At 41.6% G+C, this 27,454-nt stretch overlaps 1 protein-coding gene across 8 annotated transcripts in view; it reads right to left on the reverse strand.

Moving 5' to 3' along the window:
* The window catches only part of LOC137874605 (adhesion G protein-coupled receptor L3-like), a 207,278-nt gene that overhangs the window by 11,825 nt on the left and 167,999 nt on the right, over positions 1-27,454 (reverse strand). For all 8 annotated transcript variants that reach the window (XM_068713377.1, XM_068713379.1, XM_068713381.1 and 5 more), the window contains 6 exons: positions 19,057-19,266; positions 16,207-16,427; positions 10,585-10,651; positions 8,127-8,218; positions 355-523; positions 76-201 (listed from right to left, as the gene is read on the reverse strand). In XM_068713377.1, the coding sequence (XP_068569478.1) occupies positions 76-201; positions 355-523; positions 8,127-8,218; positions 10,585-10,651; positions 16,207-16,427; positions 19,057-19,266 (885 nt within the window). The remainder of the gene's footprint in view (positions 1-75; positions 202-354; positions 524-8,126; positions 8,219-10,584; positions 10,652-16,206; positions 16,428-19,056; positions 19,267-27,454) is intronic.

The raw sequence follows: 27,454 nt of genomic DNA on the forward strand, positions 1-27,454 counted from the left end.
GAGATACTGTCAAGTGCAGTGAATCAAGAACGAAAAGGAAGGAAACAAAAGGGGAGCATGACTGCATTTTGCCACCTGTGAACCAGTAGAGTAACGTCCTGGAGCACGAGAGGCGGTGCCTTTTCCAGAGCCGATGGAGCTGTCCACACTTTTACCGCTGCAGCAGTGAGTACGCAGGCACTTCCCGTACTCCTTACGCACCTGTATGGAATAAAAGCACAGCTACAGTCAATGCAAACCAACCACCAGACCAAATCAGAGGGTAACAATATCATACTGGGCGCATTTGGAGATGCTTTTCTAACATAACGATAAACTGATTTCACACAGCGCATCTTGAGAATGACCCCATACCTTTTTCTGCAGCACACAGTGGAAGATGAAGATGAACATTCCTTGCAGGGAGTTGAAGATGGTGAACAGGTAGGCCATGACCACCGTGCTCTCGTTGACATACATCAGGCCAAAAGCCCAGGTCAGGCCCAGCAGGCAGAGCAAGGCAATGGCCCCAATCACCCATGATCTGGAATACAGACAAACAGCCATCTTGCAAACCATTTGATAAAGTTAGTGTGCTAAAAGTGCTTTAAAACTGGGTTTGAGCTTGGGAGAAGTGTAAATTGTACCAAACACAATATTTTGTGACAATAAATGGAGGTTAAAAGCCACAATGTGAACTGAGGTGTGTACAGTTATCAAGGTTTTCCTATGAGAGGGAGAGAATTCGCAAACATGAAGAGGGGGAAGAAATTGATGAGAAATGACAATGGCTTTAATCTTCATCTTTTGATTCTTTGCCATCTTTTCCTTTCCTTATTTGCACTCTGTCAAGCATTTGCCATTGACTGTTTGAAAAGCCATAGATGATCATAAAACTGCAGCTTCGTATATATGATAAATGAGGTCTGTATAAATGGGAGGGTAACAGATATGACATTTTTATTAGAAGCCTATTTAAATGAGTACATTACATGTTGGATTCTATTACCTGAGGGTTGGGATAAGTGTCTGAGAATTAATAACAACACAGAGTCTATCAAGAATGAAGGACTCTATCTTCATGTAGGGTACACTGTGCAGACAAGTGGCCCTTTTTCTTCACCTGCACCCTTTTTGGGTAAAGAGGCGGAGTTAAGCTTCATATCAGCGTCTGTCATGTCCAACAGCCTGCATGCTTGACAATCTTCCCTTTGAGTGAGATTAAGTCCTTTAACAGCGATCTGAAGGAGGCAGTTATGTTTTCTATCTGCAGCCTCTAATTAGAGGGGCACTCATTGTCAAAGCACAATAACGCACATTATCAGATAATCTTGATTGGAATGTATAAACAATACCTGACTGTCTAAAATAATGGTAAACATCTCTGCTGTTGCGTATATCAGCGGTTGGATATATCTCGATATTCTGGCTCCCGGGTTAATGCCATCCAAACTGGCACAGCTGGTCATCCCACTGTTACGGTTCAGTCTCAAGGCTGTGTGACCGTGCATACTCAGTGTGAAAGCTCTTGCATACCGTCTTGCTTTCGACTAAATTATTTCACGCAGCGTTTCAGTCTAAACTTGATGAAGTCCTTTGTGTTGTGTGTACCTTTTTTTGTTCATTGGGGATGTTATCAATAACTGCAAATGTGGTTATTCTAAGGCTTATTGTATCACCTAGGTATTGCACATCACTAAGAATGATGACTGCCAGACATTCAATAAGTCCAGAAATATGAATTTATCTAGATAGAATTTATTCTCCTGTTAATTAGGCTACATAAAACTGGATATAACTACGGTAATATAAATTGTTTCAATCATGTATCTATTAATTTCAGGTATTTCAAGTATTCAACTACTGCTTCTAGCTTATTATATCAAACATTTGTTTTATATAGACTGCACTGTGAAGACGCAGGTGCCATTTAAAACTAATCTTGCTCGTCACATCTGGAGGCTTCGTATATTTAAGACAGGAGTGCTGTGTGCACACTAATGTGGACTTCAACATGACTGAGTACTCAACAATAAGTCATGTTAATGATTCAGAGAGGCATCGAGATGGATTTGGGTGCGGATTTGTTCATATGGAGGAGATAATGAAAGATGGAATTATGGGAAAATGCCTTCCAATTTTGTCTTACTTGATCTCAGGTTCATAATCCTGATAGCTGAGCGATATGACAAGAGCAAAACAACAAAAAGAAAATAAGCAGAAATAAATAAAATCACATAACTAAACATGGGGAGGCGTAATAAAAAAAATGTGTGGCCATAAATACAATGTAGAAATGAAGACATGAAGAGGGAAACAATACACTTATTTTGGAAGTGGAGATTAAAGCTAAATTCACAGCATTCGCATCCAAACATCAACACCAGACATTCATACATTTTGGGAAGGGATTTGTTAGTGATTTACAGGTGATAAACCTCATTATCCTGGTTCACTGAAGTATCTAACTCCCCTCATAAATGCTGGCAGACTTTCACATTTAAGCTGTTATAAATGGGCCAGGTGTGCGGCCAAATAAATGATTTATGAATTCACCAGGGCAACCATTAAACATAATTTTCCCATGGCTGTCTTAATGACCTGGTGGGAGAGGTACTTCATCAAGACGACTGCCCCCGGAATGGACACAGAAACACAAGCAGTGGGCACAAAGAGAACAAAATATTGTCCTCTAACGAGTGACAGTTTTGCTCGGCGAATGGTTTATGATGGAGACACGAGAGGTCATAAGTAATGCATCCGAGTGGACAGGATATGAAAAGGCTACGACTCCTATCGCACACGGCTTATCTTCATCTGGAGTTATCGGATACAAATATGGGGATGAGTTTGAGAGCTGCATGGAAGGAGCCTTGAGGCGAAATTCCAGAGACTGCATAACAGTCACTGAAAAGCATAACAGCTCACTTATAAACGAAGAGGGTGCATTTCAGTTGAGTTTTATCCTGTCAGGACTGCTGCACGCCTGAAAGCTGCTAATACAACTGTCTCAGTTCATATTTTTGGCATCATGACGCTGACAATTGTTGATGTATGGAGTAGTACTTGGTAAGGCAAATCATGTTATTTAGGAATAATTCTAATTAAATGTGTAATTTATTCCAATTTTAGAATGTTAAATATGGCATCTAAGTACTTACTATCAACTGAGCTTTTCAGTAAACCATCTATTTATTTGAATGGCTGTGCAATATATATAGATATATTATCCATGTCTGAGGGTTGCAGCAGAGCACTTCTAGGCTTTCAAAGCACAAAAAAAGAGACAGACGCTTTATTGTGCCAATCGTCGACAAGAATTCCACAAATTAGCAATTTCAAGCAGAGAACCCCTTCAGACTGTGGCATCAAATTACCAGCAATTTCCTTCAAAATGACTTCATTTGCAGAGGTGCCATTCATTGCAATGTCACAGATCATTTATGCATGAGATTGCAATTGGTCAATTCAACCTGTTTCAAATCTGTATGAAGTCTTTTTATAGGCCGTTTCTGGGAGGAAAAGAGGAAGCGCTGTGATCAACTCGACAGGATGTTAATTATTCAACCAAAGGTATGCTTTTAAAATACTAATCACCTCAAAGTGTTTAAGACATCAACGGCGCAAAGTTTTTGATGTTGGCATAGACGTTTTGTATCTTTGAAATCATCCTCGTTAGAATATTTCAATTGAAGTTTCTTATCTGTACGGGAAGGAAGCTATGCAAGTCAAAAGTCACACCTTTCTCTAAAACAATCTTTTACAGTCCATTATGTTGTTAATATGCCATATTCAGAAACAAGTTTGGTATGTAGAATCACAATGGTGCAAAAGTCATGTTGTAATCCATGAATCACAGGGCAGCCGCTGTCTCTATTATAGGGTGAGGCAGGAAAAAACACATCAAACACAATATCAATTCTATTCTACATCCTCTACTGAGAAATGTTGCATCTTACCAGTGCCATTCTACAATAACACATCCATCATAATAACGGTAGCTAAAATGAAGAGGAAAAAGAAAAATGGAAGGTGAAAAACAGAAAGATGTTTTAGATAAACACAGCCTCAGACAAAAAGGCAGGATGTGTGCGCTAATCAAAAGAAGAAAGGAGGGGAAGGAGAAAGAGATACACAGCGAAGAAGAGATGAAACATTCATATTAAAACAAGGCAGCGTGATGAAATCTGAACAGAAAATGTGACATCAAACCATAAAGAGGAGGCAAATGGCAGAAATATAACACAAAAGAAGACACATCTCATTAAACAGAGATAAATTGACTTAATTAACCCGTAGTATCATCATCATCAAACCGGTTCACCTTGGTGACTCGAAGAAAAGCTCATTGGGAAAGCACAGCAATAACCGACTGCTACACCACACTGGACACTGAATGTTATTTCAACCCATGTTAAAAACTGAAATACTTAATTTTCCACCATACTTACCTATTTCTACTTGTTTATGATGAAACAGACCATGACATGATGTGATTGGCTCAGCAGTATTTTTAGTAAAGCCAGTCGTCTGATTTGTCGAGTGTTGAGAAATGGGTCTCGACTCGAACACTGTGTCAGATGAACGAGGGCTCACAAACGCAGCGCTACTTCATACTGTATTCCAATGGTCATGTGAAACATTGCAGACTGTTTCGGAGTGAGTGAGTTTCGGGGGGGGGGTCAGGAGGTCAGTTGTTTCGTACATTATGTGAGGCCAGTGCAATAAATCATACGACGCACTGAGAACTCCAGCGGTCAATATTTTACTGGAGAACAAACTACGCAATGTATCTTGGCGGCACCAAAGACAGGCAACATACAGAACCGCCTTGACAAATGTTATCTAGAAAACGATTACAGCATTTTGGATCAGTGCTCTGCTGAACGTACCTACTGTTCTGGTCCAGTCGCGGTCTGGAGCTCTATCAAAGTTCTCTGCTAAGCAATCTTTTTTTCCACACCGTGCCTCAGTGTATAAGCTAGAGAGCCAATCAAAGGGCTGCAGGTGGTCTGCCTGTATTTCTGCCAGCGTTTGAATCACAGCAAGGGTTTAGTTCGTGGTGGATGTTTGAGCTCGGGGCTGAACTCGTTTGTGCATATAGCGCATGTGTCTGAGTGTAAACAGGCACATGTTTCTGAGACGCGGTTGTGTTGGTGTCTAATAACAGATCTGCCGCCGATCAGAACCTACTCTGTGAGCAGAGTACTTCAATAGGAATGGCATGGCACAGACGCACAGAGAACTGCCTTAACATATATTCAGATCATTTGGACGTCACGTCTTAATGGCTGTGTCAACGATCCAGGCATCTGCTTCACAATTCTCTTGTCATAAATCCAATTGCTGTTCTTTCATTACTCTAAAGTGCATACAAGTGATCTACATTTTCTTTGTTACACTCCAGAATCAAATAGGACCAAAACACATAACCTGTTATTTCACGGAATGTTATTACAAACTAGGACAAAAGAGGTGACACTAAATGGCTTTCACCATGTAGCCACTTCGGAAGATGTCAAGTTTAGATTGACCTATCATTAACATTGCAGGAAAGTATTTGGACCTGATTATAGCTTTGAAAAAGCATGTCAGAAAGAGCAGAACAGGAAATGGCGAGACCTTTATCGGATAGATGAGGAATAAAACAAGGATTGGGTTTCACCAGCTTTGCATTAATCATTAAAAAAAAAAGTTTTTTCACCACTAGCCAGTTTCCAACCAGGGATTTACTACATTTAGTTGCACCATTTAAATGTCTTAGCTGGTTATAAGTCTTTAGTAATGTGTAAGTTGGGTCTGAGGAAAAATTTGTAGCAAGAATTAGTACAGTAGGAAGTCACCGTATAGCGTCCAGAACTTAGTAAACATTTCTATCCTAGCTAAGTAAGCCTGAGCTTATGAAGAGCTGATGCAGTCGCCAACTTCAAAATATAGCAATGTCTGTGTTTCTCAGAAGTGCCACATCTAGTGAACACTGAACATCGTTAAATGTCGACTCTCTGCTTCATGTCATCTTGAGGTAACCGTGATGTCAGTACGGGTCTCACTTTGGGCCCCGCTCAAAGGCAGCACTTAAAAACCACAGCTCCACTCAGGAACATCCTGCAGTGAACTTGTGATTGAAAAACAAAGTATGCTCTGACATGGTGCAGCTTAAGCATGCTATATCATGCTTGCAGGAGATTGTTTTTTTTTGGTTTTTATGTGTGCATCACTGTGCTGAGAGGAGCAGGGCAGACAGGGCCGCTGTGCTGCTGAGACACAAACAGTGATGCGATGCCACAAAGAAACAGCCAGAGCGCCGGCCATAAAGTAGACTAATGTGTCCAGAGTGGCTTAAAAAAAGTGAGGGAGACAGCAAAAACAGAGCAGAGACCCTTATCTATCATAGCAAATGGGCGGCAAAACAACTTTACACCATCTGTAGAAGGAGTCTGCACTGACACCAGGTAGCTGGAGCTTACAGCAAAGACAATGACCCAAAGTGCTGTGTCATTCTACAGGGCAAAGGAACCTTAAACACAACTTTTCAAACTGTTTATTCACATCCAGCCAGACAGGATGAAACTTTTAAGTGAACCAGTCTATGAAGTTAAATCTGTGGAGTTTAATGCACAAACGGTGGTATGTTTCCAACACTGCATGAGAATCCAATACATGCAAAGTATTCGCTCTTCAAGCTGCACTATGTTTATAGAAACAATGATCGCATGACTGACTAATTGAGAGTGAAGGCCTTTATACAATGGGGGCAAGACAAAATAACAACACAAAAATGTGTATTACTTCAAACACTATATGTATAGGGCTTTTATTGTGAAAGGTACGAACAGAAGAAGCGAATCTGATTTCTGGTGTGGTTGAAAGGAGTAATATAGTTTGCCGTCTTGGTTCGGACTACGGCGCCAGTGTTGTTGTTTCATAAATATCGGTGCAACTGTTCGGTAAAAAATATATGGACGTGCAAATGAATCGCTTGAAAAAACGTCCCCGGTTGGTCAAGGCCTTAAGTCTGCACTTATTATCTCACAACTCCAATGCTACTTTGTAAATATGATGGATTACACAACTAAAAGCTATTTGACTTTGGTATCGTACGGAAATAAATAAAGTCCTTGCAGTAAACAAAATCTAAAATCACAAAAAAAAAAAAAAACAAGCAGCATTGTTTGTAATAAATAAGCTCTAACATGCAAACCACTCACTTGGTCCTTGAATTTTAAACAGACATATTTTGCATTTCTCATTATTTCACGAGGGTATATGCGTTTTTACTACATATTGCACTTCCGGATGTCTTGCGTCTTGTAAAGCTATTTGAAACTAATAGAAAACTTTTACTAGCTGAAACTTACCTTAGCAACACTGAAATAAATTTCACACGTACAGTGAATGTACATCAAAGTATTAAAACTTTTACTTGCAAACCTGTAAACGCCAAAGAAAGTTTGAATCTGAGTTATATAATCATTATTGTCCCTCGAGCTTTCATATCATCTGGAAGCAGCCAGGCAAAGGCAGATAAACTGACTCAAACACACATTAAGCGCGCACACACACACACACACACACACACACACACACACAAATATGAATATTCATTGGTGGCATGTTGACATCAAGATAGCACCAGGTCAGGTCTGTCAGATTGTCTCCTGGCCTTTTCCTGTGCAGACAGCAGTGTTCTTCAGATAACGGTGGGGACGCAACAGAATACCTGTTTGATTTTAACCCTGCCTGACACAACCTTTCAGCTTAATAGGAGACGCTTACCTTGCAGGCTCAGACTCCCAGACCCTTGGGTTGGGTGTTCACAACCTTAAGTGCTTTTAATGAGGTTTTCGAAATAGCAAAAGGGGGGGGGGGGGGCGTCAAGAAAGTGTGAATTGCTCAGAAACATGGGCTTGAATACAGAGTAACGTCCCAATGTTTCTCTTTGAACAGGGCTTCATTAAACTGAAAGAAACGGGAGGAAAAGTTGGCTCAAATATTGAGTCGTACTAGATACAATTCAGCTGTCAGAGTACTTTTGGTGGAAGCGAGCTAGTCACATTGAAGCATTCTTTCCATCTGTAACAAACGTCATAAGGAGTGCTATTTCTGGACGACTTTAATGGATATCTGGGTGATGTGAGTGCTCTTACTTGATGTTGTCCAGGCAACCGGAGTCTGGTTTCAATATGGCCGTGTGATGGAACATCTTGTAGAGAGCGATGCCCAGGAAGATCACATTGAGCTGAGGGACAGACAGAGATTCAGACACAGAGAGAGAGAGACAGTGACAGAGACAAAGAGAGAGAGAGAGAGAGAGAGAGAGAGAGAGAGAGAGAGAGAGAGAGAGAGAGAGAGAGAGAGAGAGAGAGAGAGAGAGAGAGAGAGAGAGAGAGATTTTATGTTTCCTGTTTCAGTTCCATTCATTTTAAATCAGAGCACTTTGTAGGACAGAGCTGGAACGCTGCAGCCAGACTTGGTTTCCCACTTTGCCAAACAGAGCACAAAATCCTATGAAACCTCTATGGTGGTATAACAGACTAAACAGAGAACGGTGAGACACGACAGCTGCATACTTGTATGAGGGAGCCTTTCCATCTGACTTATTCAAACTTGTCTCACACTTAGGGACAAGCACAGGGAATAACTGCCACTGCTGCCGAGCTTGTTTTCTTTTACATTTTTTCCCCTTTTCTTAAAGCAAACACTGACCACTTTGAGTGACTTCTAAATCACATTATAATGCATTAGAATGCTGATTATAATGCATTATAAGAATACTATAATCTATTACAACTATGGGAAATATAACACACCAAAGAAAGTCAGTGAGCGGCCAGCAATTATGGAGTTTTATGATGCTTGACCTTATAAGTCATTATAAATGTTTTTTTTTTATGTGTTTTGATTATGGTTATAAATCACTGTGAATAATACTATTTATACAGTGCTGTAAATAGATTACAACGCATTATAGGTATGATTGTAATTCATTATTACATGGTGTTATAGAAAGTGTTAACAAAAACACATTTGGCATTAAATGAAATTTCTGTAAAAGGTTTGAGGTACTTTTCACATTTCTAACATGTATCATGTCCCCTGCTGCATCACAGGCAAAGACAGCATTTAATGGCTGGGATATCATCTCATTAACACTATGATGTGCCTATTTACTATAACATAGGACAATCATTTACCTTTAAAAGAAGTACTATATTTTTGTATGAGTCCATTGAACAGACCCACTCTTGTGTATCTCGGTTTTTGTTCTTTTTCTGTGTGTTAGTGATCACAAAAATAGATGAGTCAAAACCGGTCGCAGCAGGGGGATCTTTTCAGAACGACTGAACAAATGGTAAGATTTCACTTAATTTACTGATTATAAGAGGTGAGTATTAAAACACGCCATTTTAACCGCTTTGCCCAAACCCTCACCAAATTTCCCAGGGGACAATTGGATCTGAGCTCTAGCCTTCTTTCCAAAATAGATTTTCTTGTTTATAAATCTAAGAGAGAAAGGAGTGAGTCATGAGGCACACAGATGCATTGTGAATGATTCCACCGAACTGGAGCATGAAAGAGCATTATGCATGTAGGGGTTTAGCATCCAGCTGAGCGGTAAGAGATGTGTTAAGAATTGTTAGAATTTCACATGTTGGGACCCGGGGGACAATACAATTGTCACATTTGTAGTTGTTGAGGACATTTACTAGTTGATTTACTGATTCCCAATATTAATTATGATGGCTGACGGGTGTCTTGGAAAATATTACATTACATTACGGTCATTTAGCAGACGCTTTTATCCAAAGCGACTTACAATTCAGTATCTATCTACACATCGTAGACACAGCTACGGGAGCAATTTTGGGGTTAAGTGTCTTGCTCAAGGACATATTGACATGAGACTAGTAGAGCAGGAGCCTGGAATCGAACCACCGACCCTCTGATTGAAAGGCGGCCCTGCTCTCCACTTAGCCATGGTCACCCCATTATAAACCCCAAATAAAGAGCTTGTGGCACAGCAATATTTACAGCTTTGCATTAGCCCAAACAAGTTAACCTAAACAGATCATTCTGACATCAGACTTAAAGCAGAGGGATCAATAAATGAGATAGTTCATTAGAAAATTGGGGCTGTCCTAGTTGGGAAAGACACAGAAAGTGTGTGTGTGTGTGTGTGTGTCTTCATTGCATACTGCTTGTGTATCTGCACCCAAGGCTCTCTGTGTGCCTGCAAGGAGGAGATGGAAAAAGGTAGTGGAGTACCAGTTGGAACAGGAAGAAAATCAATCATAATCGCAGTGCGGATTACTCCAACACTGCATACTGAGCAGAGTTCACTCTCTTTCTCTCCCCACCCCCCTATCCCCCAATAATTGTCTTAGCCGGTGACTGCAGTGAGGTGACAAACTGCAATATATTTCCTACACCCCTCATTCGTTTTTCTGGACAGCTCCGTGCCCGGCGGTGGCATATATGCTCAACAGGGCAGAGAAAAGCGGGAGGATAGGAGCTAGAAAAAGAAATCTCGGCAGACCATTTAAGCGATGACCCGCAGGCTAAGTAGGGTTAATGAGCAGAAGGGGCGGATGGGGTAACGCTTACCATAATTATCAAGGTTGCTGGTCCTATGAAACTCCAAATGAAGTAGGTGTCCAGGCGAAGCCAGCAACTGCAATGAAAGAGACAGAGAGTGAGAGGAAAGGAGGATGGGGGTGTACAGAGAGAGAGAGATTTGAGGTTATAGCTTCATTCTCATGCTCAGAGGATATACATCAAGTAGGAGGCTGGAGTGAAACAAAGGAATAGGTACTTCAAAACATAGATTGCCTCAAGGGGCTTGGAGAATTATGGCCATCAGTAAGAATTTGGAGGAAAGGGGGCTTTCAGTGGCAATGACAGCAATAATGATGGGCTTTCATAGCCAAACAGGTGTACTATCAAAGACAAAGAAAAAAAACGAAGCAAGATGCAGCTAAAACTGTAGAGGATGTACCCTGAAGGCTGGGAGTGACCCGACTCTAGTACGATTTCAATTTGTCGGGTTCAGATAGGAAATTAACATTACAAATGATAATTTATGGATGATTCAATTGGTGTAGTTGTAGTGCCGAGCTGTATCACTCCAAAGGAATTGGATTGACCTTGACCCTGACAGACATGGTCACACACAGTCCTTAAGCACTCAGCAAAGTGTCTTACATGTTCATGTTAACTGCGATGACTCTCTAGGACTGCTGTAATGATGTCAAGAATTAAATAACACACTCTCCTGACCTCAACTCATATCAACACAGAGCAGATAGTCAATTCTTCTTTGCTGAGTGGAACTAAACACAGACCAGAAGGGCCGGTGGAAGGTGGCAGTGCCCCCTTTGAAATGGCAAAAAAAAAAAAAAAAAAAACTTGATTCATGACCTGTGGTTGAATTATTAATCTTTTAATCTCCGCTGCTGCAGCAGATAGACGTTTCCATATTTGGCCACAAGAAAATTACAGTTCATACAGGCTGACGAAGTGGAAGTAGAAGAGTATTAGCTGTAATTCAACAGCATTTTAATGCAAATTGAGATTATGGGGAACACACCACTGGACTTTAGACAGTGACTGTGAAGGAGACAAAAACACAACACAAAAGAAAAGAAAATATCTTGGTCTTGAAATGGCACACTGCCTTAAATTCTGATTCCTGAGGAAAGGTTAGGTGTCCCTTTTTTCCATAAAAACCTATTCTGAAAGCAAAACACAATGATTCATGATATCATGGATGCTATTGTGGTCCCATTCTCTTTGAGGAAAAGCAGGATTTGCAGCGAAATAGCCTAAAAACCTCAACCGCAAAAGACAAGTTTGTATAGGTTTCACTTTTTTGTCACCAAAGAACCCGCAGACAAATGAGAGAGAATACTGTATATGAAGTGACAAGACAAAAAATGACTGGTCTTTTGTTGTTCCTGGGACTTGATATGTCTCCCCCTCACTGATATCAATGGATGAGAGTAGGAAACACAGAAAAACACATATGGATGCATAAAGAAGTGAATAAGCGCAAACAAAAGATACACAACATGCACAGAACTCTGGCAGCTCATCAAAGCACATGCTGCGAACGTCGCGGTTTTAAATTATGCTGAAGGTTTCTATTGTTGTTTTTTGCCTTCTTCTTCCTCAGATCATAGAAAGATTTAAAGACGTGGTGGGCGGTGGGAGCTGCGGGCTGTTATTTCTTTCTGCCTTCTCTACCTCCTCTTCTCCACTTGTGTCATGGTTTGGGCTTTTGGAGCACATCTAGTTTCATCTACCCCCCCGGTATGCTTCTTTGTGCACTATTCCATTAGTAACCAAGCAATAAAAACCATAAAAGTGTGCCAGTCAAAACACAAGCCAAGCTCGTGCCAACAGCGTTCTGGCATTCTGCAGCGATCTGAGACAGGCTGTCCTTTGAGCCATGGTAGCTTAATCTGGAGAGAAGTCTTTGCAACAGAGATAGTCATTTCATTGGCGTGACAGTGAGCCGATGACCAAGAGTGTGAGTCAAGGAATGTAGAAATTATTGAGCCAAGGAGATCACCAGCTGCCTTTTGGTTTGGTCTTAAGTCCTGAAGCACATTGTGCCTAATGAAATGAAAAACGCCTTTTTTAACCCTTTTAGATTACATCGCCGGTGAAATTGTGCAAATAGTTAACAATATATATCATAAAAAAATTACTAGATATCAGTTTCTTCAATGTATATCATATTTTCTTCATGTAAAACAAATGATGTGTGCTTAGGTAAGCCAGTATTGTTAACAAACCGATTTCAACCAATAATATCATGACATCCATCCATCGATCAATCGATCTATAATTTTTAGTGACAAGGGAGGTGCTCCAAATCGCACTATAAACTAAGTCAAATGCAAAATATTTGATTTAAATCCCTCTTGTAACTGTACACCACTCAAATATTTCACTGGGGAATACTCTCAGTCCACTGGGAATTAAAGAAGTGTGCATGGTGTTCGGTAACACTGATGAAAGGTACCCTGTGAAGTTTGGTGCCATGGAGAAATTGTTTAATGAGCAAGTCACTTTCTTTCTTTCTTTTTTTTGTGTTCCTCAAATACCTGTCAATGGTTTTAAGCCGATACATCAGGAAACACACTGCAGCAATGAGCCAGGAAAATCGAGGTGACCGTGGCTAAGTGGAGAGCAGGGCCGCCTTTCAATCAGCGGGTCGGCGGTTCGATCCCCGGCTCCTGCTCCATTAGGTTGTCAATGTGTCCTTGAGCAAGACACTTAACCCTAAAAATTGCTCCCGTAGCTGTGTCTATCTATAGATATATACTGAATTGCGCTTTGGATAAAAGCATCTGCTAAATGACTGTAATGTAAATGTAAAAAAATCCAGGAAAGACGAACAAGAAAAACTGTATTGAGCAACTCTAAAGGAGCCACTAATGTACCAAGCCAGAGTGACGGGACGGACGGTGACAGCCAAAGGCTACTCTTTGGTAGCCTTGCTAGCTTGGGTCCTCTACAGTAACAGCCCATAGTTTGATTTTGTCCTGACTACTACATATGGCTAATGTCAAAATACAAGTAACTAGAACAGATTTCAATATATACCAATAAATATAGTACACAAAGTCGGCCTTGCAAATCTTTTAAAAGAAATAAAATTCAACATGTTTGTTTGTGAGAGACACTGAATGTAAACATTGGTGTACTTATTTACAATGATTCATTAGACAACACCCACCATTATTCTTCATGCTCAGTGGAACACACTAGACAGTTGCACCAACTAGTTTGAAACAAATATTCTACCTCCTGAGTTTACAGGTGGCTTGATGCATTACTTTCATTAAACTGGAGAAATTACACGGGACCCCACCCTTGTTTTGCTGACCACTACATGCCTTCACTGGACTCGAGCAGAGTCAAGTTCCTTGCTCTAAGGCACATTTAGAATAATCACTCGGAGTAATTGAATGGAGGTCCCACTACTTTCTTTGGTTCAAAGATTCCGAGTGGATCTCAGCCTTTGAACAGGTGACTTCACAAGCTTGCTGAGCTTCAGGCTGCTGCGGCCTTTTTAATGTGCTCCGTTATTATGAAACACTGGAGCTCAGCTTCAGCCATCTACTAAACCTGGGCCACTTTTGACAGCAACTTGTTGGATATGTCTGCTCAAAGTGATACCACCTATGATAGCGCTGCTATGGTCCCCAAATCAATTTGCAGCGGGACTGCGTGCCCTCCCCCACCTTTTGCTATTCAACACGCATCACGCCTTGTCCTTTCCCTCATCCTTCAATGGCTGAGTATAATTGTTCCACCGGTGACAGGCTTTAATTATTCACATGATGCCAAGGCTCAGGCGGTGGCAGCTATCACCTCATCCATCACCAAGAACTATGGCTCCGCCAATCTACAAATGCACTGTCTATCAGTTGCGTTGTGTGTAGCAGTATGTGTGTGTGTGTGTGTGTGTGTGTGTGTGTGTGTGTGCCATTTATGATAAACATCTTTGAAGCAACCTGCTGATGCTGGTCTTCATTATTTTCAGATGGGTTTGAGATTAACAGAGAGGAATGGAGGCCAATCCTCTATTTGGCATTACACTGCTTTATAGACCACTTTGTATTTCAGGGGAAAGAGCTTATGTAGCGTCTGTAAAAAATACAAAAAAGCAGTCTCTGTCGCTGCCCATCTTTTTGTTAATCTCCTGTCTTTTTCTCTCTCATTCACTCTCCATCTCCCTGTTCATGCTCACTCTCCCCCCCCCCTCCCTCGCTCTTAATCTCTCCATGCCTGTGCTGTAATTTGTGCATCCTAAAATGCTGAAGACATTAACGATAACAGCCCGCCATTCATCCAGCAATACCATATCCTGAAGTGAGCATTTTTCACTGTCAAAACCATGTCAATTCAGCAGTGGGGAAATGTACGCAGCTTGAGTAACCGTTCGGCTTCATTAAAAGTTGATGATGAGCAATGGCTACTGGAGCGTCATCTGCAAGATTGTTAAAGCTCCTAAAACCAACACAAACTGTCGTCATGCTGTCAGCAGGGCTTTCTGTGGCTGTAGATACAGTACACACAGGATGGTTGTTTGGGTTTTTTTTGGCTTCCTGCTCCCCAATAAACCCCACCAGATCAGGGTGTAGACACAATGTCATGAGATGACTATATCAACATTGCAGTCAGTTGCTTTTGGTATCCATGTCAATTGAACATATTTGACAAACTGTTTATTTCGGTTACACTGAGAGACAGAAAAGGTAGAGGCGACTGTATCTCAGTCGGTAGAGCTGGTTGGTTAGGGCGGGGTAAGTGGCCGGGTCCTCCTAACCACATGTTGCTCAAGTGTCCTCTGAGGAAAATGAGTCATAGTCCCTTCAGTTTGGTGTTCAAACTATTTGATGCTTCAGCAATTAAAGAACATAATGTTCTGCCAGGGTCACACTTTTACCAATATCTACTGATCTGGAACTTTAGTCTGGAACTTATTTCTCATATATCTACATTTGTAGACAAACCAAAACATTATGCACTCGCAATCATACCATTAATGACCAGGAGGATGAAGAGCAGTGTAAATCGTACACCAGACACCTATTAGCCAGGAAGAAGTCTGCACTAAAAGGTATAGAAAATAATAGGGTTGCTCCTTTCTGAGGGAAACATGTCTTATGGATATTCAGCGATGCTCAGTGAATGCTAGACATAACCTGATACAATTTAAAGTAATTGATAGGTTGCACTATACAATAGTGAAAGTAACAGGAATGAATCCCAGTGTATCACTGTGTAACACATGTAAGAATCTAGCTGGCACCCTCACACAGCGATTCTGGACATGCCCCAACTTCCAGTCATTCTGGACTTCTGTATTTGATTTTTACTCAAAAACATTCGACAAGCAATGGGAGCCCGACCCCCTTGTGGCCGGTCTGGGTTCTATGAGTGACACTGCTCTGAACTCTTGAAGTGACAAAGAGCCAGTGTTTCTGGGCACTGCACTGGCTCAAATACTTATTTTGTGATGATGAAAGTTGGCTGCTTTGCCTTTATTTGAGGTGTGAGGTGAGGTGATTGCTTTTATGTACCAATGTACAATTTGGTTTGTGTACCAAAATAAGAAAAAAACATATAAAAAAGGTACCTTCGTATGATTTTTTTTGTGTATAAAACCTAATTTTTAATTGTGAAACCTAATCCAGCTGCGCATGTACTCACACTCGGTCGGTGCCGTAACTGCGGTAGTCCACTGCGGCAGAAACGGCCACAATAAGCGCGGGAACCCCGTAGCCCACCAGGTAGAAGTAGCGCCGCCGTGAGTGCTCGCTCTCAAACACCTCCACCAGCATGATGTAGAGCTGCACACCCTCCAGGAACATCCATGTGAACGCCGCCAGGAAGAAGAAGTGGAGCAGGGCGGCGAAGACGGCGCAAGCAATCTGGTAAAGGTTTATAGTGGCAGACACAAATGAGAGAGATAAACAGGGAGGAACAAAAGAAGGGAGATGTGAGTATGCACAGTTGAAAACATTTTAATCAAATCAGTTTTAATGCGTTCCTAGAGGGCATAATATGACTTGCGAAAAGTGTCCTCCAAGTGACCATAACTGAGCAGCGTTTTCTGACCTCTACAGATTTGTGTCTTCCCAACAATTAGCATTGCTAAGCTTTGTTTGGCTGAAGTGATTGGATGTTTGCCTGTAGTGACTGGCAGGAGAACGCTGCAGCTACTGAGCCCATGTGGTCTTGTTTGCTGTAGCTGGCATGGATGAAAGAGAGATATGAAGAAGCGAAGTCAACAGTCCAAGAGCCATTTGGAGCTCATTGCATTTAGACGGCGGCCAGGTGTGAGCACATAACGTAGTGACACACTGGCTGAGCGGCTAGAGATACGTATATGCAAGACTAGACTACAGCAGACTGTCAATCGGCACGTGCCCACATACTTCCGTACGATAATAAGATACAGTACTTACATGGATTGATCTAATTATTGGCACAGTTGAACATAACTAGCGTATATTGTCACTGAAACGGATCCAATTAAATAACTAAAAGGTTGAGTGGACATTAATTGCAGTCCAGGAGAGTGATCTTAGAGCCAGGCTGTGAATCTCACCCATAAAATGTTATGGATGGGAAAAGTTGTAGGGCCGAAGCATTATCTTTAACTCTCCAGGGAAGTAGCTTTGCGGCTAAACTATGGCCTGTGAGTTTTGGTTCTGATAGTTATGGTGATATTTGCAGAGCAAAACATAGATGTGATTTGATAGCATTGGGCTAAAAATGTAATTTCATTTATTTTTCTATGAATTTAGTATTTCTATAATAATACCATAATTCACCTGCACCTATAACACAGTTGTGAGCTGTAGGTAATCCTGGGGTAATATGCTATAAACAATGATTTTAAACAAATGAATAAATAAAATTTTTGAAAAGACTATTAGCAATAAAATAAATTCCAGTGTCTGCCCCCATCATAAATTCACAGACACCGAAATATCTTCATACTGTGCACAGACAATCACTCCAGCAAAGCTAACTGTGTACTCATCCTCATTAGCAAGCAGAAATGACATGTTTGCGAGAAGCTGTAGGTGGAATAAAGCCCTCCGCCAACTTGTATACATGTAATGACTCCACATTTGTCTACAGTGTGAGTGTTGAGCACACACACTTGAAGATGACTGTGCAGTGACAGCATGCCTCCACCTGCCACCACAGCTGAGCTCTTACAGGAAAGCAATGCCATCCAAGCTGAAGTTATTATACTAGAAGACGGTTTAGTGTATTGAACAGTTTAATCCAGATGCATCTGAAGTGTTAACAAATTGGAAAACTGCACAAGGAGGTGGTTGGGGAGTGAACGGATGAATTCATGTCAGCATGTGCAATAGAACAATGATCTAGATATGAGGAGGTGAGTTGGCAGGTGTGTGGTGTGTCTGTGTATGTGAGAGTAATTTCAAGTATATGTTTGCTTCTGTGCAACTAGGGGACCAAGAGAGAGTGTTTGTTGAATAAAGAGCATCCAATTCTTTCCTTTCTGTATTTCTTCTCAGTGAGCCTGGAAGAATCAAAAGAGTTCAGGGCCACTGGCACTCTCTGGGAAGCACCACTCACAGCACAGCAGGCCACCAAAGGTTACGTTTTCAAAAAAAAATGCTTGGCTCTTAAATCTAGAGGAGATGGTGAACACTCCTCAGTGAAGGTTAATACAAAGCTTTCAGAGAGCCCTTCTAGCAGTCTCTAGGGATCATGTATTTGGGGGAAAAAAGGGATTTTCAACAAATTTTGTGATTCAAGATTTGTTTTCTGTGCAAGGAGCAAAGAGAGGGGCATGTTTCTTTTTTTTTTTCATCTAGAGACACTTCAGTGCACCTCTTACTGACCAGATGTTCCAAATACTGCTACCCGAGAGTCTACACGGACTAAAAGAAATAACAACATCACATCCATATTGGCCATAACTTTCACTTTTAAAATCGCTATATTCTTGGCACATCAATTCCCTCCTTGCCTGGTCTTTGAGTATTAGTCCTCTCTTGGCAGGTTTGTTGTGGGATCGTATACTTTCCATTTTGTAATAATGGATTTAATGGTGCTCCGTTAGATCATGTGATGGATCATGTTAAGTTTAGATGCACACAGGTGGACTTTATTTAAATTAATATGTGACTGAAGATACTTGGGAGCACCAGATCATATTAAGGGGCTTCATAGCAAATGGGGTGAACGCGTATGTGCACATCACTTATCAGTTTTTGACAGATTTTTTGTAGGTCCATTACATAAAATCCAAATAATAATCCACTTTAATTCCAGGTCATAATGCAATAAAATAGAAATAAAGTCCAAGTGGGTATATCTATATCTAATATCTTTTCAAGGCACTGTACAGAATGATATTATATTCCATTTCGGCCAATGCAACCCCTTAAATGCTGCACACTGCACCTTTAATTAAAGGTTTTCACTATTTTGCAGTATTTTGTGCAGCATGCTAAATGCAACAGTGCTAAATAAATCAATACTTAAGTAAGTATCCATCAGCGGTAGTCTTACCGGCTGGTCACCCCGATTGATCCCCACGAGGAACAGGGACTCGGCGATGAACAAGCTGATGCAGAGGTTCTTATGGATGGTGTTACGATCACTCTGGAGGCCGCGGAAGAAGCAGAAGGTGAAGAGGCTGATGAGCAGGCAGACCAGGGACAGGAGGATGCCAACCCAAGTAATGACATCAAGAAGCATGTCATGAACCGGGTCTGTGTTCTGTAGGGGAGGTGATGAGAGAAAATGGTCAAAAATGTCCAGTCCATTGTTGGTTGTCATCATCCTTTTAATATAGTCTTATTATTGCACCAATAACCACATTTTAGTATTTGACAAAACTGTAATGACACTTCAATGTGAGTATGCCATGTACAAGGATTCATTTGTGAAGCAAAAAGCATAAAATGTAAACATGAACATACAATTAATTCACCATTCTGTTCCAGCAGCAACTCAAAAGCTTCTATTTTCATGATTTATTTAGTTTTTAGTTTCTGGGTGTGAAGTGCATGCGACCATCCAATAAACCACGACAGAGCCAGTCACAGGTGGCAGATATGAATCATGAATTAGTCAGTGTGAATCAATCTAAAATGCCCCCCCGCTTCATTTTTACTCAGGCAACAAAGTGAGCAGTCCAAAGGGCAGCAGGTGTCTCACACCAACACAACATAAATACAATCAAACCACAACATGGTCAAGCTTTCACTGATCCTTTTAGATTATTTTCTCTTCTCAAACAGTAATTTGCCACCACAGCCAGTTTTGGGCACTAAAACGCCTTTTGCTGACAATAAATTTGTGCCTTTACGGGAGAGATAAGAATCAACAGTGATTCCACTGCAGCCATGAAAGAAAATTTACATCAGTCCATAAAAGCAAAGTGCACATAGGGATACTTGGACAGAAGTGGGGAAAGGCAACACACACTAAAACAGCAGAATCTGCAGAATGACTGACTTCTGTGGCCTTAAACACATGAAAGCAAAGACATTACAAGTGACATTCTGCCAAGATCCTGCCCAGGGTAAAACATAGGACTGTTAGGATTGGAGCTTTATTAGCAATGTGTAATAGGTGGCATCTTGTCACCTATTACAGGCCCAGGGCCTTTCTTGCTTGATCAGCAAACAGCACGGAAATCCCCCAAAACAGCGATTCCCAAACAAGGGTTCTTGAACCCCATTGGGTACCAACATTGAGGAGTAGCTCAACTAATGTGATGGAATAGAGATTACAATTAGATGAACAGATAATGAAATACCTAAAAGTAGAATAAAATGATAAACAGTTGAAATGAACAGAAAAGGATAAATAGTTAAAATAGCTAAAAGTAATGGATACATTGTTGAAATGACCAGCTACTGCTGCTCCAAGTGGTAGTAGTGCAACGTTCAATTGTATACAAATACTGTAGTATCCACTTAAAATCATGAGAAGTTAAATAATATCCAGTTTAAAATCATTTGAAGAGAACGCATTTGGAACACGGCAGGTGGTGTGCATGATGGGGTTCCTGATTTATCTGACAAAGCTGTTGGGGGTACATCTGAAGATTTAACTGTGCACAAGCACACGTCAGCAAAACAGATGCCTACGTTCCCTGTACATTTCACATATGGTATCAGGGACTGCACTGTCATCTTACAATTTTGTATCATGCTACCAGTAGGGAAGAAAAGACTTGCCAAGATAGACGCCAAATAATGACACAGGCTTAAATAAGTGTCTCCTATGTGTAAAACATGGGGTGGGCATCAGAGAGATAATTACTGTATGCAGGCACTTTGGGCAGCTTTTAAGGCTTCCTAATTTCCCAAAGGGATCGTCCTCTTTTTCATCCTGCTGGGCTTTGATTCAAAGAAGGGAGGAAACGAGTGAAAGTGGTTGTGGGGGAGGTAATTTTAAAGAAATCTGCCAACCTCCAGACAACTGACTATCATTCCTGCTGGGACTCAAGTACCATCTCGGTACAACTTTTAAATGCTGACTTGACGACTACGTCTGAATGCTAATGAAGATCAAACAGGAATTATTTAAACACAGAAGAATGCTCCATACTTAATGGTAACGGCTGATTAGCATTGACAGACAGTTAAAAATACCCCAGCACAGGTGAAAGCAAAGATAAACTCCTTTTAACTGTGTATACATCAAAGACTGACACCGTCTATTAACTACCAGACTTCAGAGTGCAGTTTGGCAGTTTGATATCAAAGGTGTGTACACAGCCTTGGCCTTCAGCAAATAATGCATGACTCTGAGCTGTAGCGTTGGACAAACCCAAGAAAATATTTGCTTACGTTGAGAAATAACGCCGCAAAAGCATACTATATGTCTAATATGTCTCTCAAACAAGCATCTCTTTAAATCATATTTCGACCACAGTCAGCAGTATTTTCCACGGGGGCAGGGAGAGACAGACTATCAACAGCCACGGGCGTTTACGTCTTTTCTTCCTCACACCAGTCAAGTTAAGAGTGAGGAAACTTGGGGGGTGACGTATTGCACAAAAGCCTTGTTTAGTGGCAGCTCAGCTAACGCTAGCAGAGAGGGGAACAGATGCTGATCATTAAGGGGCTCTGGTACAATAACAGCCGCAGTGCTCCTTGAGTCTGGGGAGTGCGCTCTTTTGATTTTCCTGCCTGATGAGCCGTTGTGTATATGTTGGAGGGCTGGGGGGGGGGGGCTGGCAAGATGTTACATAGAGCAGACGTCTGTCTGTGTCTGTCTGTCTGTCTGTCTGTCTGTGTGTGTGTGTGTGTGTGTGTGTGTGTGTGTGTGTGTGTGTGTGTGTGTGTGTGTGTGTACGTCTGTGTGAAAGTAAGACTGATTTCAGCACCCTTACTTTAGAGGGGGGCATACAGCATGTCCAGAAGTACGAGTATGTTATATCATAAAAACTCATATTATAGTATGGCAAAAAAAAAGGAATCGGATATCGTTTGTGTTTGCATGCTCTGTAGGTACGTTATGCATGCGACATATAAGTCTGTTTTCAGTCCGCTGCATTACAAAAGGTATTGATGCGGTGGGTGGTACTAGCTGCAATGCATTGTGAGGGGGCCCTGAGGTCTACCGGGCTAGTGAGCTGTGCACTGGCTGCAGGCTCTATCCATCACAATCTCACATTCAATTGGAGAGGGGCCAGGTCAGAGAGAAAGAGAAGGCAACAGAGCAAGAGAGAGAAAGAGACAACGCTAGAGAGAAAGAGACAACGCTAGAGAGAAAGAGACAACGCTAGAGAGAAAGAGACAACGCTAGAGAGAAAGAGACAACGCTAGAGAGAGAGAGAGAGAGAGAGAGAGAGAGAGAGAGATAGAGAGAGAGAGAGAGAGAGAAAGTGTGTGGGGGGGTGTGTGTGCGGAGTGTATCTACACCTGGATGATGGATTTACTGAGGAATGATTTCTTTGTTCTGGAAGGTGGATGATGGCTGAGACGACGCCGGCCACAATGTCTCTGCTGAAAAGTTTCCTTTTACTCGCAGGTCTGCCCAGGCAGGATGGCAATTGGCAAATGATCTGCAGAGCCTCTGCACCTAACCTCACACCGAACAAGCCTCAACGATGGGAATCAGTCTTGGGGTCTCTGAAGTGGGCAGACGTGATTTGCTCTGAAATCCACTCGCTGTGTCGGAAAGGCGGTCGAGTCATATAGCATCCATGTTACTTAGCAGGGCGAGGCACATTTATTCGATTTGTCTTCCAATCTTTCTCTTCTACATTTTTCTCTTATTTCTTAAACACACATATTTTTCATTCCAGACGGATGCCTGAAGAGATTGGCTTCGCCCCTGATCTGCTCGCACGCAGCACAAAATAAGGTTTCCTGGCACTCAAGCAGTCTGACAAAGAGGAGCAGAGGTGCTCCGCACACTGGTCAACACGACCAAGCCATCTGAACTTCACTTCACATCTTACACACCTATTAACCATAGCATTCCATGTCCAAAGCCAGAGTCTCCTGAACCAACTCTCGGAAATGCGTGACACGGTGACGCGGTGAAGAGAACAGAGCTTCAATCCTTTATACCCCAAAGAACTGCTCTCAGCATGGGGCCATGAAGCCAATCCAATTAAAATGCATAAATCTCGCTATATGCCTCCAGAGCTGGGCTTTGACTCATGAAATACGGTCAGGCAGGGCAGACAGTTGCGCTAAGGGGTAGTGGCCCACTGCAGGGAGTCATGTGACAAGTTCACCTCCGGTATGACCAAGGATTTATGATCTGCACAGGGATGAGGAACAGTTGCAGAGAGGGCATATGAATCAGGGGTCCTGGCAAATTCGTCACATTTAAAAGGGCTGGGGGAGAGATTCCGGCTTGCTTGGCGGGAGTTGACATTCAACACATGCAGCTAATGTCACACTGTGTTCTAAGCTACAATAACTATGTAAAATGGACAAGCAGGACTTTCTGTTAAACGTGCTCTCCGTCTTCTCTGAATGTGCCTTAAACATATGAACAGAATTATTTTGAAGCATCTCCCTGGCTGTGTGCACAGTGCCGTGCGTACGCGACATGGTGAAATACACAACTAACCTTGACTGTCCTTTCTCATCATAGCTATTGTCTGATGGTGCCAGGGTGGAGATGTTCTATAAAGACAGTGATTAATGCTACCCAAATATCACCCTCTCCATCATCCAGTGGGATGTGCCATTGATTTATACGAACTGGTCTGTCGGGAATAGTGACACTTACCAGTGGCTCCATGCCTCCCTGGGGCCTATCTTAGCACACGCATCTACTGCGTAAATAATAGCCTGTAGGTGGAACCACAGCAGGTCTATATTTCTTGAGCTGCCCATATTTAAAACATTTGCTTTAATCTCAATGCCCACTAGCTAGCTTCACAAATGGCGGACTTGAATTCAAAGGTAAGGGTTCAGTAAAGAGCTTAAGGAGCTGGAATGGGCATGAACCATTAGAAAACCTATGTTAGAAGCAGACCCTGATGATATAGTAGCCATTCGTGGTTTGCTATCGTGACATTGATAGAGCTTCTGCATCTGCTGAAGCGAGACCAAGTGACCCAGAAAGGTCCAAGTGGAATGAATTTATTTAGTATTTAATCTATATCAAGGATCTTCAATTGGAATGAATGTGTTCGGCTCAGAAACAGGACATCTTGAGGTGAGAATCATCAGCGTTCTTAGCAAAGTCACATTCAAGTACACCCACTCTCACATCTCACTTGCTCCAAAAACCCTGTTTGCTATCATTCTGTAAAGATACAAGAGACATATAATCTCTCACACGCAGCTGCCGTCTGCGAGTACAGTTTTAATTTGTTTATGTGGCCAACGGCGCTTCTCGGATTTTGGGATTCAGTCAAAGGCATCAGCTCTCTGGCTAGATAGCTCAAAATTAGCTAACAAAGGGCTTGAGTGGCAACACAGGCAGCAGTGGCAGCGCTTGATGCCCTTGTGATCACCTAAGTGGCGGTTACCTGATTCCCTGTATCTGACAGATATCCTTTGAGTGGGTGTACTTCTGAAAAGTAGCAGGCTTGAGTTAGATATTTGACTTCAATGAGTTCTTGTGAGCGTGACACTTGAAAAAGATTTCACGATTGGAACCTTGAAAAAAAAAAAAAAAGGATATTGCATTTACCACTACGGCTCTAAACATCCTTGGCTAGGCAGATATTCAAACATCTACAATGAATGTGAATTGAAAATTAGTCTGAGGAACTAATTGACTTGAAACATAATTAATCCCGATGAGACACAGTCTGGAGTTTCTCCATTGCCGAGTCCATCTAATAATCTCATATACAGTACATTCGAGTTCAAGGGATTCTTATGAATACGAATCGGGGGGCAACGTTTTCACCTTCCCCACACTCACAATCAAAGACGGGTTCAGCATGATTACAAGGCAGTTAACTGGTACATTTGTGCACATACATTAGTTGTATAACAAAAGTTGAGTAAGTAGACCTCGGAAATCTTAAACTCTATGGTTGGTAACTGATCTAAAGACCATGAAACATGTCAGCTATGATTCTATAATTATGTATAATGATTTGTCACATCTCATTTGGAGAAAATCAACATCCACAAATACAATTTCCCACACAGGATTGGCATATTTTTCTACTAGATATGAGCTGGAACATAAAAACACATTCGTATTCTGCTCATCAAAACTGTTAAAAGTTCAAGCGTCCAAAACCATGCGGTGACTTCAAATCACTGTGAAGGACAAAATGACACCGGTCATAATGTCACACGCACAAGTAGGGTCGTTTTGACACTTCTAGTTCGTATGAAGCATGTGGCACTTCAAATGCAATCTGAACTTGGTGCTAAAAATGTAACACGAAAAAAACGTAATACAGAAGACATCTTATCAAGCTGAACATAAAGATCCCTGAATATAACACTACCACTATTCCCAGCTAGTGTGCACACGATCCATCGACCAAAACAACAAGATGAAAGATGATGGTGATACTGTAGTGAGCATCTGTCCTCCGAAAGAAATTGTAATTGCAGCTTGCCTATCTTTTCTTTCAGCGATGCCACTGAGAAATAAACAAGGTTAGAATATAATCTGTTGCTCTGAGGGTAATGAGTAATAACAATGCAGAGATCAGCGGTGGTATGTTGTGTTGCCATGGATACAAAAAACAGATAGTCTCTTCAATTTATGAAATTTCTTTCTCTGCCTCTCTCGCACACATTCCCACTTTCCCTACATGCAGTGTGTTCTCAGATATAACGCTGTGACAGTTTGGCAAATGAAAAGCCTCCGTATCTCCCATTCAGTGGCACCTTCCAACAAGCGGGCTTTTATAACATCCAAGTGGAAAAGATAAAGCATAAGGGAGGGGGGGAAATCGCTGTCACTCAGAGCTGAGGGTGTAACTACTGTCCACTTTCCTCCGGTGAATGCAGTGCAACAAGCAAGCCAGGCTTTCCAAAATGTTAGGGACTGGCTTGACTGAAAGCGCTCCTTTTACTGCTTCCTTTTTTTTTTTTTCTGCTTCGCTTTCACTGCGTGAAGGATTCCATTCTTCGCGGCTCCCTCTCTATTCCAGACTCGGCTTCAGTCCTGCAGAGAACTTAGTGGGTCCAAAAGTCACGCTGCTGAGTGACAAATAGTGGCTCTCTCTCGCTAGAAGTAAACCATATCACCCAGGACCTCCCAGCAGAATTTTAGACTGTGTATGATAGTGTGCGTGATTGTTTTTTTGCGATTGGGTTCGAGCATTGGGACTATGTGTAAAAAAAAAAAAACGAGGGATGGAGTCAGATTGGGGAAAAAAGGAAGGTGAAGGAAGGACTAGTGGTTGAGTGGGAGAGGGCCAACTGGGACGGCCCTCAGAGTGTTTTTTTCCCCACCGATTCAGAGGAGAGGCTCTGGAGAGAGATGCCAAAACAGATACCAAGAACTACTCTGCTCCGTCAGCAGCAAGCTCCTCAGACTTCCAATGACAGAAATGATTAAGCTGTCTGTCAGCATCAGAACTACGGCACAACTTCCTCCCTGACCGGCAATCCTCCTTCCCTTTCCGTTTTCAACACAATTCTACTGGTCTTCTCTCCCTTTGTATTTTTTTCCCCTCAGTAATCACTCCACACAAATCTCACAGCCAAATTACAAAAGGGTTTTTTTCAACTTCCATTAGCACCTCCCAATGAATTAAACTCAAGCACTCCACATTTACATTCACACTTACTGTACTCATTTCACTTTGTCTCTGCGTTTACCCCGAAGGCAAAAAAGCAAATGGTGCACTGAGACAATCCTGCAATGTTGTTCCTCCTTTCTGTCTTCACATAAATAAATAAAAAAAACACATTCATGCATTAATAAAGAGGGAAGATGGAAAAGGCTCGGACTCAAAATAAATCTTGATCTTTGGTTTCAATCCCTTTATAAAGATATATAAATGTGGCTGATAAAGTACAATACATATACTATATATATATATATATATATATATATATATACTGTATATATATTTCAAGGGAAAATAATGTATTGTCTTGCGGATCATTTGTGGAGAAGATAGATGCCGCTCAGTCTTCTCACCTACAGTGAGTCCTGGCAGGAAAGCAAATCAGTCACCGTCCCAAATTGACTGTTCCTTTGAGATTTACATTTAAGAAACATAAAGTCCAGTACATATCAACAGAAGTATGTTCTGATGTCATATATGGACTTTGAAAAAGGTTTGAAGGCCAAAACAAATCATTACTCATAAAACCAAAGAGGCATTGTATGCTGCAGCTCTTAAACAGCTGCGTGCACAAAACACTCCATCCACTGGAGCCAATCTTATATTTGGGCTGCTTCACACATTGGACGTTTAAGGTGGCTGCGATCAATACACACTTTACACTGAAAGGGTCACTATTTAAAATCATATGAATGGGGTGTGTATACTGGC

Source organism: Cebidichthys violaceus, unplaced genomic scaffold (genome assembly GCF_023349555.1).
Source record: "Cebidichthys violaceus isolate CVI_PGR_0920_01 unplaced genomic scaffold, fCebVio1.0.p SCAF_19, whole genome shotgun sequence".
Classification (NCBI taxonomy): domain Eukaryota; kingdom Metazoa; phylum Chordata; class Actinopteri; order Perciformes; family Stichaeidae; genus Cebidichthys; species Cebidichthys violaceus.